General features: G+C 39.5%; 2 protein-coding genes across 3 annotated transcripts in view; both read right to left on the bottom strand.

The window, feature by feature from the left end:
• The window catches only part of ABCC13, a 32,876-nt gene extending 25,990 nt beyond the window's left edge, over positions 1-6,886 (bottom strand). Inside the window, exons 1-4 of one of the 2 annotated variants that reach the window (XM_416677.8) lie at positions 6,820-6,886; positions 5,784-5,845; positions 2,305-2,446; positions 736-893 (exon numbers count right to left, since the gene is read on the bottom strand). In XM_416677.8, coding sequence (XP_416677.5) covers positions 736-893; positions 2,305-2,446; positions 5,784-5,845; positions 6,820-6,861 — 404 coding nt within the window. In that variant the 5' untranslated portion in view covers positions 6,862-6,886. Of the gene's footprint in view, positions 1-735; positions 894-2,304; positions 2,447-5,783; positions 5,846-6,819 lie in introns of those variants that run through there. The other variant, XM_025144763.2, reaches the window with a different exon arrangement.
• A 1,047-nt stretch (positions 6,887-7,933) lies between these two features.
• On the bottom strand, positions 7,934-15,800 carry RBM11 (RNA binding motif protein 11). The gene is made up of 5 exons (XM_416676.7): positions 15,662-15,800; positions 12,056-12,218; positions 11,042-11,120; positions 10,189-10,282; positions 7,934-8,979 (listed from the first exon to the last, which is right to left on the bottom strand). Exons 1-5 carry the CDS (start codon positions 15,761-15,763, stop codon positions 8,647-8,649), a joined length of 771 nt encoding a protein of 256 aa, XP_416676.4. The 5' UTR covers positions 15,764-15,800; the 3' UTR covers positions 7,934-8,646.
• Positions 15,801-15,815: the final 15 nt, after the last annotated feature.

Raw genomic sequence — 15,815 nt, 5'->3', positions numbered from 1 at the left:
GTACAAATAAAGAATAGTTAAAAGAAAAAAAAAAAAAAAGACATTTTAATTAGATGCTTATAGCCACAAAAGCTGCTAATACCAACCACCAAAGTGAGATAGAGAAAAGAAAAAATCTTAAGGAAAATTAATTCTTATTTTGGCGTTAGTAAAAGATTGTTTTAAATAACCAGCAACCACAGTAGATCTTACAGTCAACACTTTTGCTTAACATCCCAGAATACAACAAATTACACTGATATAGGATGTAGTACAGAAGTTAACAATAATTCTGTTCATTACCATTTTTCTTTGAAAAATTCTTAACACCTCTATGCTAAGCAAATACCTAAAGATGACTTCCATCTGCCTCATGTTACCAATAATGTTACAGCTGAGTTGCCACACTTTTCCCTGAAATGTTAAAACTGTAGCCATGAACGTATATTTAAATGTTTTGTTGAAAAACAGAGATCCAAAAAATTTGATTTTGTATTTGATTATATTCAGTGCTGTGGAAGCGACTCTTACACTGCTTTTGTCTCAACTGCTTGACCAAGAAATTCCTAATCTCTAAGCTTTTCTTCACTAGATAATTTACAGATAATCACTGAAAAACAAACAAACAAAACCCAAGAAAGAGCCCACCCAGTCATTACATCTAAGCTGTATAGTTTGCCTTTGATATTGGTAACCCTACAGCTTTACTTTTACAATTGCTCTCTGAACATAAGGTGAAATGCATCAAAAACTTACTTCATTATTTGTGGACTCATGAAAGCCAGAATGTCAGCTGCAGCTTTTAAAAATGCAACTTTGAGCAATAAAAACTTAAATGTTTGCCACAGTGGAAAAATCAAACACGGTTTATAGAAACTTCTTGACTTAAACAGCATTCTTTCAATATAAGAATCCTGCAAGATTACAAGAATATGTACAGAATTAGGAAAGGAAATTATTTTGCCCCACTAAAACACATTATTAAACACGCCCACTTAAAATCATTATTGTACTTATGTACTGAAGGACATGTCTAGCAGTCAGAACAGAAGAACTGCTTAGGGGTAAGAAATGAACTTTGGTTTTATTAAATCTGGCTCAAAAAAAGCTTTAGTTGCTCTTAATTATCACAATAATGAAGGACAGAATATTTTTACAGACTACATGGATAACAATATTAATAATATTAATATCAGAATTAAAAATAATCCTTGATGAATTAAAAATAATCCTTAATGAAAAGTGCTTTTGAATACTTCAGTAGAAAGTGCTTCAATAGACACCTCAACAGTAGAAGAAAACACAAATCTAGAAATAGGTGAAAAATACTCAAGAGACGCAGTAAAGCCAAACTGCAAGAGCAGCTGTATGGGAACTGTTGAATCACAGCCTGAACCTCTGATTGATCAGCTGAGACGAGCACTGAGTCAGCCAGGAGAGCACAGGTGAAAGCAATTCAGCAGTGTGACTGGAAGGGGTAGAGCCTGGCTCCAGCTCTCCTAGACCCCATTTAAGGGCTGACTGCCACTAGAGAAGGATCTCTCTCTCTGGAGATTGCTCCTCTTGGAGTTTTTCCTGTGAGTCTGTAAAATGGGTGAGTATTCTCTGTCTATTTCCAATTATAATCTTTCTAGCTATACTATCTGTGGATACTAATCTGACTACACCACTCTGTATATTTGTTGACTATACAACAGCCCTCTTCTTAGTAATTCAAAAAATTAAAGTTACATTCTTACTGGCTTTACAGGTGAAGCTCTCTCTCCTATGAATATCCTAGCATTGTGCAGCAGTTAGTGTATCTTAACATTAACAACAAAAGAACAATTTGGACTGAAAATGGTAAGTCTTTATATGAAAACCACACAGGGAAAATCAAGCAAAACAAACAAAATATCTGCAAGGTATGATGAAATGAAAGGAAACTGAAGCCTGTTTTGTGTGTTATCCAGGTCAAAGCATGCACTGGTGACCAAGCTGATAACAGATTTCTCTAAACATTAAACAAACAGAAGTAAAGTCAAACTAAAAAGTAGTAAGATATTTGAAGTAGATGGTGCTTAATCAACAAGCGAAAGTGGTTTAACACTTGATGTGTTAAAATGTAACTGGATTTTTTTTTTTGTAAGAGATATGCTTGGATTTGTATAACTAAGAAAAATCCTATTGACTCATTAGAGATCACAGATCACAATACCGATTAGTCTTTGCAATCTACAGCAAGTAGTCTGTTCAACAACAAATAGGAATTTAAAAAATTATCTCTAGCTTCTGGTCTCTTTAAATTTAGAAAAGGATTTTGCCTATCTTTAGGATTCTCATTACCGTCAATCCTGCAGAAGACTTCTGGATTGCTTTTCTCCATTGCTTTTCAAAGTTAGGACCCACGCTGTATGGTGAATCACTTTCATTCAGTTCAAACAGGTCATCTCTCTCCAGAGGCTTTTTATAGCCTATAGATATTAGTCTGAAAAAATGGAATTAATTTAGACAGCATGAAATACAGCAAACTAAGCAAACCAAAACAGTAATTCAAAAAGTTAATGATATCATTTAGGGTATTTAAGTACGATCTATATTCAAAATAATGGATATAATCCTGAAGACTGAAATTGACCTGACAGGAAGAGCCCAAACACACTGTCACATCTGAACAGCAAACTCTGAGGGAACTTTCTACTTTCAAAGTTTGTCTACATTTCTGATCTCACATCTTTCCACATGAAAATACAGTATTTAATGAATAAACTTGTGTAGCATCGCTTCCCAGTTACTATTACAACTGGAAATTAAACACTCAGTTTTAATAAATAAATCATCAGACTGCATCATGTCACAACTCATTTTTAACCAAGGTAACAAACATATTGGCTTTCAGCACAAGTATGATGGAAGTTTCCTTATGGGAGATCTTCACATGTTAAAATTTCATTTCAGCAAAGTGCTGTTGTTATTCACTTATTTGTTAAAACAGATGTGAAATTGTACTTCAAAGTGGCAAAACAGGGTTGGTGAATATGCTGAACCTACAGAAACTCCATTTTCAAAGAGTAATAGATGATGTGCATTTTCTGATGAGGAGACATTTCAGAGAACTCGAAGAAAACCAATGTCCTATTTCTGAGGTGGGAAAAATGCAAGGAGACTTACGTTGACAATGTAATTCATCTCAGAGAAAGCCCTAAGCACCAAAGAAGCAAAAAGAGACACATGCTTGGATATGGGCGAGTGTCCTGACAGTGGCAGCACTAATGCCTTTATGCTGCTGGGAACTTCTCTCTCTGAGGGCAGAAATGCAGTGCAGAATCCATCTTCTCAAGATGTATAAGTATACCTCTCTGCTAGCACTGGGCTTCATGTTAATGTGTGTGCCATTGTGCTCAGCAAAGGATGGAAAGTAAGATGCAGAAAGACTTTGGTAACAAAATTCTAGTGGGAGTGGTCTTCACTATCCCCACGTGTCCCCCAAAGTGGAGGACAAGTTTATACTTAACAATTTACTGCTCATGTTTGCTTCTGTTTTGGGGAAGAATGACCATACCTAACATTTACACTATTAGTTTGACTGCATCCCATTAATTACTTCACAGTGAAGCATGCCCTAACTGATCAGAACTAGAGTCGTTATTTCCCTTCATCTCTCTTTTCATTAACCATTGTACAAGTGGTTAAAAACCACATGAGATATTCCAGCTTGGATACTTTGGTTAACACAGTGATATAATGAACAAGCATTGTTTGAACGTGCTGCACTCAGTATACTATGTACTTTTATATGATATAGAATGCAAGAACTGGTGAATGGTGTTGAATAGAGTTAAATCCAGCTGGCATCCAGTCACAAGTGGTGTTCCTCAAGGGTTGGTACCTGGGCTAGTCCTGTTTAATATCTTTACAAACCATCTGGATGAGGGAATTGAGTGCACCCTCAGTAAGTTTACAGGAGGCACCAAGTTGGGAGGAACAGTCAATCTGCCTGGGAGGAGGAAGGCCCTACCAAGAGATCTAGACAGGCTGGATAGCTGGGCTGAGGACAATAGAATGAAGTTCAACATGACCTGGGTCGTGTTGGGTCCTGCACTTTGGCCACAACAGCCCCAGGCAGTGCTACAGGCTTGGGGCAGAGTGGCTGGAAGTCTATGAGGAGGAAAAGGATTTGGGGTTGCTTGTTGACAGCTGGCTGAATGTGAGTCACCAGTGTACTGAGGTGGTCAAGAAGGCCAATGGCATTCTGGCTTGTATCAGAAATAATATGGCCAGAAGGAGCAAGGAAGTGATCATCTCCCTGTACTCCGCTCTGGTGAGGCTGCACCTCGAGTACTGTGTTCTGTTTTGGGCTCTTCACTACAAAAAAGACATTGAAACCCAGGAGCGTGTCCAGAGAAGGGCAGTGAAACTGGTGAGTGGTCTGGAGCACAAGTCTTATGGGGAGCAGCTGAGCAAACTGGGATTATTTATTCTGGAGGAGGCACAGGAGAGACATTATTGCTCTCTACAACGACCTGAAAGGAGGTTGTAGCAAGGTGGGGGTCAGCCTCTTCTTCTAGGTAACCAGTGATGAGAGGTAAAGGCTTCGACTTGCACCAGAGGAGGTTCAGGCAGGGTATTAGGAAAAATGTCTTCTCAGAAAGAGTGGTCAAGCACAGGAATGGGTTGCCTGGGGCGGTAGTGGAGTCATTGTCCCTGGAGGCATTTAAGCAACATGTAGATGTAGTATTTAGAGATATGGCTTAGCAGGCAATATTGGTGGTAGGTTGATAGTTGGACTAGATGATCTTACAGGTTTTTTTTTTTTTTCCGACATTAATGATTCTATGACTGATAAAAAGCATAGTTGCTCAGAAAATGATGTCTGAACTCCGAAACTCTGGCCCTGTTGGAGTTAACTAATTACACTCAATGCATCAAACAATCTGATTATTTCAGTCCCAGCTTATAAAGTACAAATACCATTTTCAGTTTTTGCTTAAAACTAACAATACTGAATAAAGCAAGAAATAGTTACGATACCCAAAATATTTTTTCTCAACTACGGCTTTCACGTGGGTCTGGTTCAAATGATTTTAAAGGAATAAGAAGAATGTTACAAGTAGTCACAAGATGTAACACATGAGATTGTTTCAACTACTATTCAAAGCATTAAGTGACAGGAAGCTGTATGGCTTGATATAGCTGAATTTTCAGTTCCTGTTTTTGAGGGAAAGAATTTCCAAGAAGCAGAGGGACTCTACTGGTGTTTGTGAACAAGTGTTCAAGGGTAATGGCATTTGGCCTGACAAGTAAGAGAGAGGAAAACAAGTATGACGTTGGCTAATTTGTAAAGGTACTGAAATGAACTACTGAATATTTGTTCCTGGAGATCTAGCAAATTGCTTTGTCACTGTATCAAGCACAAAGAAAACCTTTATTTATTCTTGTCTATTACCAAATCTTTACAAAATAAAAGTAACAAATCAAATAGGAAAGCCTAATTCAGCTGTTTAAATCCTGTTGTCTAAAAGTAGTTTCTGTTGTGAAAAGAACACTGATTCCAACTATCAAAAAATTATGTTTAGTTAATGCTACTAAATAACATACAAAATAAGTATTAATATTATACATTGTATTATATATACATACAACAGTATTCTATAAAATATTGGGTATGATCCCTAAAAATTGTAAACTTTGATTTTAATACAACAAGATAACAGCAATCTTGGGTTCAGGCTACAGATTCAGCCTGAATGATGGTGTGGAATGTCTGTGCCCGCCTAGTGAGAGAGCATCAGTAAAAATCAACAGGCTGTTTATTGAATTCTTACCTGCTAAACCAGGAATACGTTAATTTACTGAAGCAAGAAACATTCTCTTCAGGGCTGTATTTCTGTTATTAAAAAAAAAAAAAAGAGAGAGAGAAGAAAGAAAAGTGATAAAAAAAAAAGGGAAAAATTATTAATGTTACCTGAAATACTAAAGAATTTTTTTCCTTGTGTTACTCTTTAATCCCTCTCAGGAGATATTTAACTGTTCTCAGGAGATACTTAATTGTAAGCTATAACAGTTACACTTCTTTTCCCCACCAAAAGGCATGACGATAGATGGATTTACCGTACAGTGAGGGGATGATTAACCACTACCTTAGCTTGATTTTGTACTGTTTATGTACACTCTGGAGTACTACACCAACAGCAAAGTATGTCCAAGATGCACACTTCTGACAGCTAAAAGCCTGTGGATTCCCCCCCCCCCTATTGAAAACCTGGCTATTGGAAGCAACCGACTGCTAATACCTGAGGAGCAGCAACCTCCTTTCAGGCTGTAAGGGATGGAGTGCTTCTAAGTAAGTGCACTGTGCAGATTGCTGCCCACCTCCTGTCTCGCTGTAGATGCAGGGAAACACCCATGGGCTCTCCCCAACCTCTCGAGAAACCCGTATGCATGTCAGGACGGACTCCGGCAGGCCCAGAGTGAGTCCTGTTGCTAAGGGACTCAGCATCACCTTAAAAAGCGAGTCGCTAACAAGAGATGCAGTTACGGTTCTATTCGGTAGGTGGTGTAAAAAAACCACCTATTAGATGCCGCTGGTGCACCCACATACTGCATTTTTTTTTCCAAAATTCTTCTCGTACTTTCAGTGGGAGGAAAAACAAAACAAAACAAAACAAAAAACCCTCAAAACGATTAAATGATAACCTAAGCAATAAGCACACAAGAAGAACGCGCTTGACCCTGCTGTAAAAATCGCGCAGCCTGCCGCCCTTGCCCTTACCGCCCTCCACTACAGCTCCCCCGCGGCGGACCTTCCCCCAGCCCGCTAGGGCACCTCATAACGCCGCCTCCTTCCCGCTCTTCTCCTACCTTCCCGCCGGCCGGGCTCAGGCGCTCGTAGAAGGCGGCCATGGCTGCCACCGGCCGCGCGTCGCCTGTGCGTGCTACGCGTCCGAGGCGTGGGAGGGCGGTACGGCCTCCGCCTCCCCCGAGTATCGCAGCCGGCGGTACCCGCCCCGTCGCCAGGCCGCGCCGCGCAGCAGGCGTGCTGGCGGAGCGGACCCCATCGCGGGACCCGCACCGCTGTGGCGACGCTCTACGTGCGATTTCTGTTTTTGTAAAGCAATCTGGTGTATTTTACTTGCGAAGGTTTTCCGTTATTGTGTCAGCTTTTGAAATCAATGACCTACTGGTATAATGTCATCGCTATCTTGCAGCAGATGTGAGATCACACCTGCATAGCTTAATCCTAGAGTTACTGGTGGGGGACAGAAAGATGAAGCAGTGGGTGTTGGTGTGAGCGGAAGCAAAAATGGTCGGGCACTTAACAGGTTTCTCAATACATAAGGTATAAATCTATTCAAGGCTCAAACTTGTAACTTCTCTTCAGAAGTTCCTTGTATAAATGGTTCAATTCAGTTGCTGGTGATGTTTTAAGGGTACCATACCATGGTGCTAAAGCAGTGGTCTCCTAAGAATCACAGAATCATAGAATGGAATGGCTTGGGTTGGAAGGGACCTCAAGGATCATGAATCTTCAACCCCCCCTGCCACAGGCAGGGCCACCAACCTCCCATCTAATACTAGACCAGGCTGCCCAGGGCCCCATCCAACCTGGCCTTCAACACCTCCAGGGATGGGGCATCCAGAACCTCTCTGGGCAGCCAGTTACAGCACCTCACTACTCTCTTGGTAAAGAACCAACCTAAATCTTCCCTCCTTCAATTTAAAACCATTTCTCCCTGTTCTGCCATTATCTACCCTTGTAAAGAGGTGAGTCCGCTTCTGTTTGTAGGCTCCCTTTAGGTACTGGAAGGCTGCAATGAGGTCTCCTCATAGCCTTCTCCAGGCTGAACAAGCCCAGCTCCCTCAGCCTGTCTTCGTAGGGGAGGTGTTCCAGCCCTCTGATTATCCTAGTGGCCATAAGCTCAGTTATTTTTCATCCATTTGTTGCGACTAATGACTGGAGTCTCAAATAAGCAAATAGAGCACTGGAGAGTAAGTTTATAGAAAGATCCACATATATGTGTGTATGCAGTTCTAGTCAGAGCATATCACAACCATAAAGTACATCACTTTGAGAACTGATACATAAGGTAAGTCTCGTAGTTGGTGCAAATGGCCTTTTTTTTTTTTTTTTTTTTTAACCTTACATTTACTACTAGAGCAAAGAAGTTACAGTAAGTGTACACAGTGATTCTAATGGCACATAATAGCATAGATAAATCAGGAAAGAGGAAAAGTTGTAGGTACTGATACTTCAGTGACGAGCAGATCTCTAATACAGCGCTTAGAATTTCTAGGCCGCTCACTTCTTCAGCAGCTCCAGAGAATTCTTAAAGCAGTCACAAAGGTAAATTCCACAAGTCATGGAAGTGATACATATGCTTTATGAGTGGTTCAAAGTATACATTTTCACAAAGTGTCTAAATTAGCAAAATAACAGACTTTCATAATTCTTGGAAAACAGAAGCATAATTACAGACTTTTCTCCTTCCTTTTTAAATGTTTCCTTTTAAAATACTTTCTTCTTTTACTTGGTTGAGGTTAAATAAAGTATTGGTATACTTTATGCATAATGTATTTCAAAATTAATACGAGTCTTGTACATTCCTTTTGTAATAAAGTGCAACAACAAGAGAATTTCTCTCAAATAAAAATAGAAAATGTAACTAAAAATAATCCAGTTTTACAGTATTAATGCCTTTTTTTCTTGGCTTTGCACTTATTGTATTTTTGGTCATGATCTCTTTGTCTCATTCTGTCATCTTCAGTACTAGTGTCGCTGTCACAACTTTGCTGTTCTCTCTTTCTTTTAGAGGTGCTTTCATCCACTTGGTACACTTTTCCATCGCTTGAATGTGGCACGGCCAACTCAAAAGAACTCTGCCCAGACTTAAAATTTGCAGCTTGATTCTGATACGGAGGAATGGATAAGCTTGAAGGCAGTGGCAGAGCCATCTGGTAGTAAGGAAACTGCTGACCCACTGGACTGTGAACTGTGAATTGCTGTTCTAAAAAATGGTTCATCTAGAGAAATACAAACTTGAGTTGTTAATACCGTTAAGAGAAACTTCTGAAGAGTTTTATTTCACATGCATTACAGCTTTTACCCTGAATAGCAAAGTTGTATAAAATAGCAAGGTTTAAAAGTAAAGCTTATTATTTTATGAGATCATCTACTAGAGTAGGAAAAAGTAGACAGTCTTTCATGGAACACATATGTAATCCAAATTAAGTTTAAACTGCTTGCTAAGAATTTGTGAATGGTAATCAAACACAGCATTCCTTTCATTTCTTCTTTTATGTATTTTTATAAACATTTCTAACTACAGTGCCTACTGTTAATATGAAGACATGCACAGCTGCATTTTTTTTAGTTGGGTTTAACTAATTTTCAAGTTACTTGGAAGAAGTTCCAACAAGCTACAGGGAATCAAAGCACTTAGAACACCACAGTAAGTGCCCAGCTTCTTCCTGCATTTCCTCAAGTTCCACAGTAGTCCCTCTCATATGCATGGGCTGCTCTGAAAGCAATGCTTCCTATTTCATTGTGTTGGCCCACAACATCAGAGGTGGATGCTGATGGTATGGCAGAAGAGGTTGAACCCTCCTATCAATATTCTGTTCCACTTCATTGCTGTGTGATAGATGGCAGCAGAGGGGAAGTCTGACAAAATCATCACTGGCAAAAATGCGTAGGTAATGTTGGTGACCATGTTTTGTAGCTGAGAATTTGCTCTATCAAATAGTGCTGTTGTGCTTTTTGTTATAGTTTCCATGGAAATAAATAGGAGGTTTTACTTACGGAGCAACCTACGTAAAATGCACTGTCCAAATACAGGAATGCAGTTACAAAAGTCAGAAGAGAAAGAGCAGCTTTCTACTGGCTGGCAGTAACCAGAAAAAGGTGTGGGAAGCACTGAGTTATGTCCTTGTATTCAAAATAAAGCCTCTCAAGTAACATATTTGGATAACCAACATAAAGGTGACCTAAATGTGTGAAGGCATACATGAGAAAGGATGACTTTTTTAGCCTCCCTAACTTTTACCTTTTTACATTCCTGAAGTAAGAAAATAGTCTGGTTTGACAGATACCTGAAGTGATAAATAGACCTAATAGAGTGATATTTAGCAGCCTAAGCCAAGTTTTGAGTCACCAAATAAGCACTTGATCGTAAGAATACCTTCAACTTCATTAGTAAGTTCACGTATTTTTAACTTTTATCACGAACTCACCATCTTCTGAAAAATGAAGTGTTCCTGAGGTAAACAATTGTTCATTGGAAAAGGAGTAACAGGAAATGGAGCATTTCCACAAGGCTCCTGATACCTAGGAAAAACAGGAAAACATATAAAGACTAGGCTTCTCACAAATACTACCTTGTAGAGTGCTGATACTCAGCTCTTGGGCTATAATGAGTGTATTCAAGAGAATAATACAGATATTAACAACTGGACTTCCACCACCAAATAAATAAATAAATAAAATAAAACAAGGAAAACAATTCCAAAGTCTCAGATTAACAAGGAATCCTGACATGTACTGCAGACTCAAAAGAGTTCTGGATTTCTCCATAGTTTAGCTTCCACAGAAAGTTCTATCACACTTGCAAAAAAAAAAATTGAATTTGAGAAGTTGAAATATTGAAACCGGGATGTTCAGAGTTCTGCTTTAACAGTGTGTACAGTTTCTACCTGTACACTCACGTGTGCATGACATTTGCTTGTATATATACACACAGCAAGTAAACTCAGTGGAGTAGAAAATGATTATCTCAACTGCCAGATTTTCTTTTCCTCTAAGAACTGCAAACACTGCCAGTACAAACACCATACTTAAAATATTTTTTCACATTCCTGTATCTTGCAAAAATAAATAGGATTTGGAATTTAACTAACTGAATCCCTAGCAAGCTGAACAACCAAACATTAACTAAAACCCACCGTGAGTCATCAGTACGAATGCAATTAAAGCATGCAACTGCTGTGTTAATGAAGAGCCTAAAGGTTGCTTTACTGTATCTACCACATCCTTTTTAACATTTTTTAATTATAATCATACAATTCATTCACAGGAGGTCTTTGTTACCTATATGAAGGTGAATATAAGTCAACATAGTTCTCAAAACCGTGTGTTGGGCTGTTTAGTTCTGAAGAGTGCGAACTCCCTGTAAATAAGACAAGACTGTAATGACTATTCAGTTTTGACTGATTAACAAGTTAAAACACAGAAAGTATTTTGTCACCTGTACTGTGCCAGTATATCAAAGTTGGCATGCAATGGAAAGGTGTCATTTTATGGCAGACAATCTATACCATCAATGAACTGCTTCAAAATGTTCCTTTATCATTTATACTCAGCCACTTACAGAAACATAAATCAGGACTGTTCAATAATCATGCACAGAATCATTCCCACTGCTTCTGATTGCAGGAACCTCAGCCATTTTTACTTAAACAGTTGCTCTGTACAGCCTTCTGGGTAAGGAGTGACACAGTGCAGATCAGGAACAAGTCAATGTTTGGACTGCAAATATTGCCTAATCATTAGCATTCCAGAAGGTTTATTTTCATAAACATAAAATGAAGAATAAGACTTTAATTTGACTGTGCTTTCCTAACTACACTCTTTTCCAATTAAAATAAAACTGATAGCTTTTTAGTACAAAAGCTTTCAAACAGCTTGATAGTTGCTGCTCTTAACTGAGTCAAGACTGCAAGCGAAAGTCACACCCTTAAGGGCGCTGCAATTGGAAATCACCTAAATGCAACCTGGCATGAAATGCATCCACACCAGAGTTGCAAGCCAGCTCAGACCATACTCTGTGGAAGACGGCACCAAGCTGTGGTGTTTTGAAGCAACCTACTGGTTTTTTTTCAGTGAACAAAAAATAGAAAAGGCAATATTTCCCTATGCCAAAAAGAAATAAGTTTTTTGTTCCTAAAAGAAATCATAAAATGAACTGAAATATGTTTAACTATAAACTGTAATCTTTCTAAAAGACTGTAGGATTAAAAACTAGTAATTTTAGGGGGAAAAAAAAGACTTCAAAAAAAGACTTTACAAAAAGACTTAACTAATCATTATGATTGCTGAACCTACCAAACCGATACCGTACTTTAATTGGTCTTCCATACAAACGGATTCCATTCAGCAAAGCTATTGCATAAGGCACTGATTCTTTGTGCTTAAAGCAGACAAATCCAAAAGACTTAGGTTTTCCTTCCTTGTCTTTACAAATTGTCACTTTGGTTAACGGTCCAGCCTGAAAGAAATCTGCGTTATTTTCTCACAGAACACATACTTAAAAAAATCACAGTCTATCATTTCATAACTACATATATTGCCATAGTCAGAAACAGTGTTTCTCATGTGTAAGATTCTTTATTTTATTTTAAAAATCTCTCAAGTTCTGAGCATTTACAAAACAAAAAGTAGTCCTACAGATATTAAAACTGGAACCAACCATTAGTCCATGGGTGATAATTGGTTCCACTTTAATAATCAGATTATTTTTATTATTTTTAAAAGATATTTATGACAGCTGCAAGAAGGAGTTCCTTTGTCTCCATAACTAAGGTCAACTCATGCCTGTACAGTTTCTAATACAAACTTTACATAATTTTTTGCACAGCTAACACAATTATACACATTGATTATATCAGCTGTGTAAAACCAAAGTAATACATTAATCTGATTCTAGGAATTTAAGGAAAATAGAAGTGGGAAGCATCAAAACTGTTGGAAAGCAAGCTTAAATAGGGAATAGTTCTTCTGGAACCACAACAAAATCTGATCTTCTATACTACCTAGCCCTATCACAAATGCATGACAAGGAATCAGGAGACACTGCCATCATCTAAGCAGAGATAATATACTGTTACTGACCAAGAAAAACGAACAAAAACACAACATAAACCAGGGAACAGAACAACCCCCTCTTCCCCCTTAAGGTTGCTCTGTTTGGACTGGATGAGCCTCATGTGTCCCTTCCAGCTCAGGATATACCATGACATATCTTCACTGAAAAGAAGTTCCATCTCTGCCTATGTGCACCATTGCAATCCTTGCCCAATTCTACTAGAAGAATCAAATTAAAGCAGTGATAATACATAAATAATGGCTCCATTTTCAAATTAATTGTTATTTTCATAGCAAATACCAACATTTTTCAGATACAGTAACAGAATTTCTGAATGTCTAAATTACCATCATAGATGGAGAATTCATTGTCCTGAATCAAAAAGTAGCACTCAGCATTAGAACACTACTACTACCGTTACCACGCAAACTCAAAAGTAAACTACAGCTTTAGGCAAACACACCTTAACTAAACAATGATGATTTGGAGCCATCTTTCTTTTTTCTAGCCATTGTGATGTTAGATTGAGGATATTAAGGACTGTCATCTGTGATAATGTTTAATTGCTGTATGCTTTTGCTATCTGAGTATAAATAACTCCTCACTTAAATATAATGCTCTTGCTGAAACACAGAAAACATTTCCTCCCCTCACCTCAACCTTGCTGAAAGCAGGAGAGCCATACAGACAAAGGATCAAAAATAATGTATCATTTTTATTATTGGTGCAGGAAGAGGATCAGGTTATATAGCAACGGATACTACCTAGATTGACTTGTGCAGAGAATCTTCAATACGTTGATTTCATCTTTCCAAGTATCTTCAAATTTGATGTGTTGGGGGTTTTTTGTTTGTTTGTTAAGAGGGGATTTCAGTGACATTCTGAACGTGCTTGGTTTTACTTGAGTTGGCTCTAAGGCATTTTTCTGTTGTTCTGCACTACACTGCAGTTTTTCTAAAAATGGCATATATCCAGTCTTCAGATTATCTGCCTAATGAGGAGGTCTGGATCTTCAAGAACTAGAAGTTACAGCTCTAGAAGTAACAAGCTCAAGCACTTTGAAGATCAGTCTTAAATATGTAGTCTTCCTGTTCATAAACAAAAAATATTAATAGTTTAGAAGTACTGATAATAGATACTTTATCCTAATTTCATGAGGGGAAAGCTACAGCTCAAGAGTACGTTTTCAGGGCTGTACTACATCAAGAATATAGATCTGTGTACTTTCCAAGAAAGGAAAACACTTCAGAAAGAAGCACATGCTATTGCAGCAAAAACAGAGAAACTTGAGTGAGAACAGGATGAAGAGAAGAAAGAGTTAAGTAGGTGTTATTGGCACGATCTGAAGACCCAGATAAAAGTTAACATTTGGGTGAGTGAAGCAGACTGCACAGAAGATTTGTCCTCACAATGTAGTTTTACACATTTGTTCATTTTCATCACTTTTGCGCCAGGATTTGTATGGTAAATTACTCGTGTCTCCTGGTAAGATGAGCATTTTTAACCTAGCTTTTACAGCTAAATCACAGAATACTGTTTACTGTTGGAAACAGGGACACTGCACAGAAAATAAGCAACAAATAACCATTTCTTACATAATTTTAGGGAAAAGTTAAAAACTTAAAGTTACTAAGAACCTGAAGAAGCTAAAAGGCTACAAGGCTGGAATATACCAAGCAAAAAGGTTTTCCAATGCAAATGGAGTAGTGTGCTGATACCTCGCCTACTTAAGATGATGAATATCACATTAATTGGTGGAATAAAAATGGTGAGTAAAAATAGTTCTGATTAGTAAATGAAACAGCAAAGGAGCAGATTAGTCTGCCTACTTCTTTTTTCGTGCTCTTTATTTTGCAAACACCCCAGAAGGCAGCAGTTCTTGCGACTGGGAATAATTAGTGTAAGCAGAAGCAAGTGTATAATCATGTTGTTGGCAGAACTGCCCAGTGTGAGCTTGATACAGGCTGACTGTATCAGGCCAGGAGAAATACTTGATCATCATCCACTGCTGTCAGTCCATCCTGCAGTTTGACTCTTGCATTACTGATACAGTGCTCCTTGCCACACACACCTGCTTTTCCTTACCACTTTCAGATTAATAAGCCTGGCTTAGCCAAACATTTTGTTAATAGCAAATCAAAACTGAAGCCAAGTCAGTGTTTTAAAATAGACCACCCCTAATGCATGTCTTTCAGCTTTTGGGAGAGAACGGAGAGAACAGTTTGGATTCCACCAACAGAATATCATCTCAAGCATTAGAAGGCATTTTGTTATGAAGATTATAGCAATGGAAGTCCCACAGCCCACCTGAAAACCATTCCTTTCGCTTACTCTGTTAGCACCTGTAACTTTCTCACAGATGGGTGACAGAGGCGCAGCTCAACCCAGCAGTGCACTGAGCCCTCAAACCCACAGAAGCTGCCATGAACATCACAAGCACAAGACGCCATACAACTGCATTTGGTTTGAGTTGGAAGGAACTTTAAAGCTCCCCCACCCCAACCCCTGCCATGGGCAGGGCTGCTCCTCACCAGCTCAGGCTGCCCAGGGCCCCATCCAGCCTGGCCTTGAGCGCCTCCAGGGATGAGGCACCACAGCTTCTCTGGGCAGCTGTGCCAGCGCCTCACCGCCCTCTGAGTGAAGAATTTCCCCCTAACATCTAACCAAACTCTCCGTTTCCAAGGGCTGCAGGGCACGCCGGACCACGGCACGGCCGGCTCCCACCAGGGCTGGGCGCTGTCAGGCCGCAGGCAGCAGTGCCGAGGAGCCAGCCGACGCTGCACTACCCTGCCCGCTCCCCAGCCCGAGGCCGCTGCCCCGCCCCGCCCCAACGGCCCCCCTGCCACCTGCAGGAAGAGTTCGTAGAGGATCTCCTCCCGCACGCGGCTCTCCAGGTTCCCCACGAACAGCGTCCGATCCGCCTCCCCCGCCCGCCCCGACCCCGACATGGCAGTGCTGCTGCCGCCGCCGGGCGCCGCCTAGGGCAGAACGGGGGAACGG

The sequence above is a fragment of the Gallus gallus genome, chromosome 1, assembly GCF_016699485.2.
Source record: "Gallus gallus isolate bGalGal1 chromosome 1, bGalGal1.mat.broiler.GRCg7b, whole genome shotgun sequence".
Taxonomy (NCBI): Eukaryota; Metazoa; Chordata; class Aves; order Galliformes; family Phasianidae; genus Gallus; species Gallus gallus.
The sequence above is the reverse complement of the archived record's forward strand: the minus strand, read 5'-3'. Positions and strand labels throughout refer to the sequence as shown.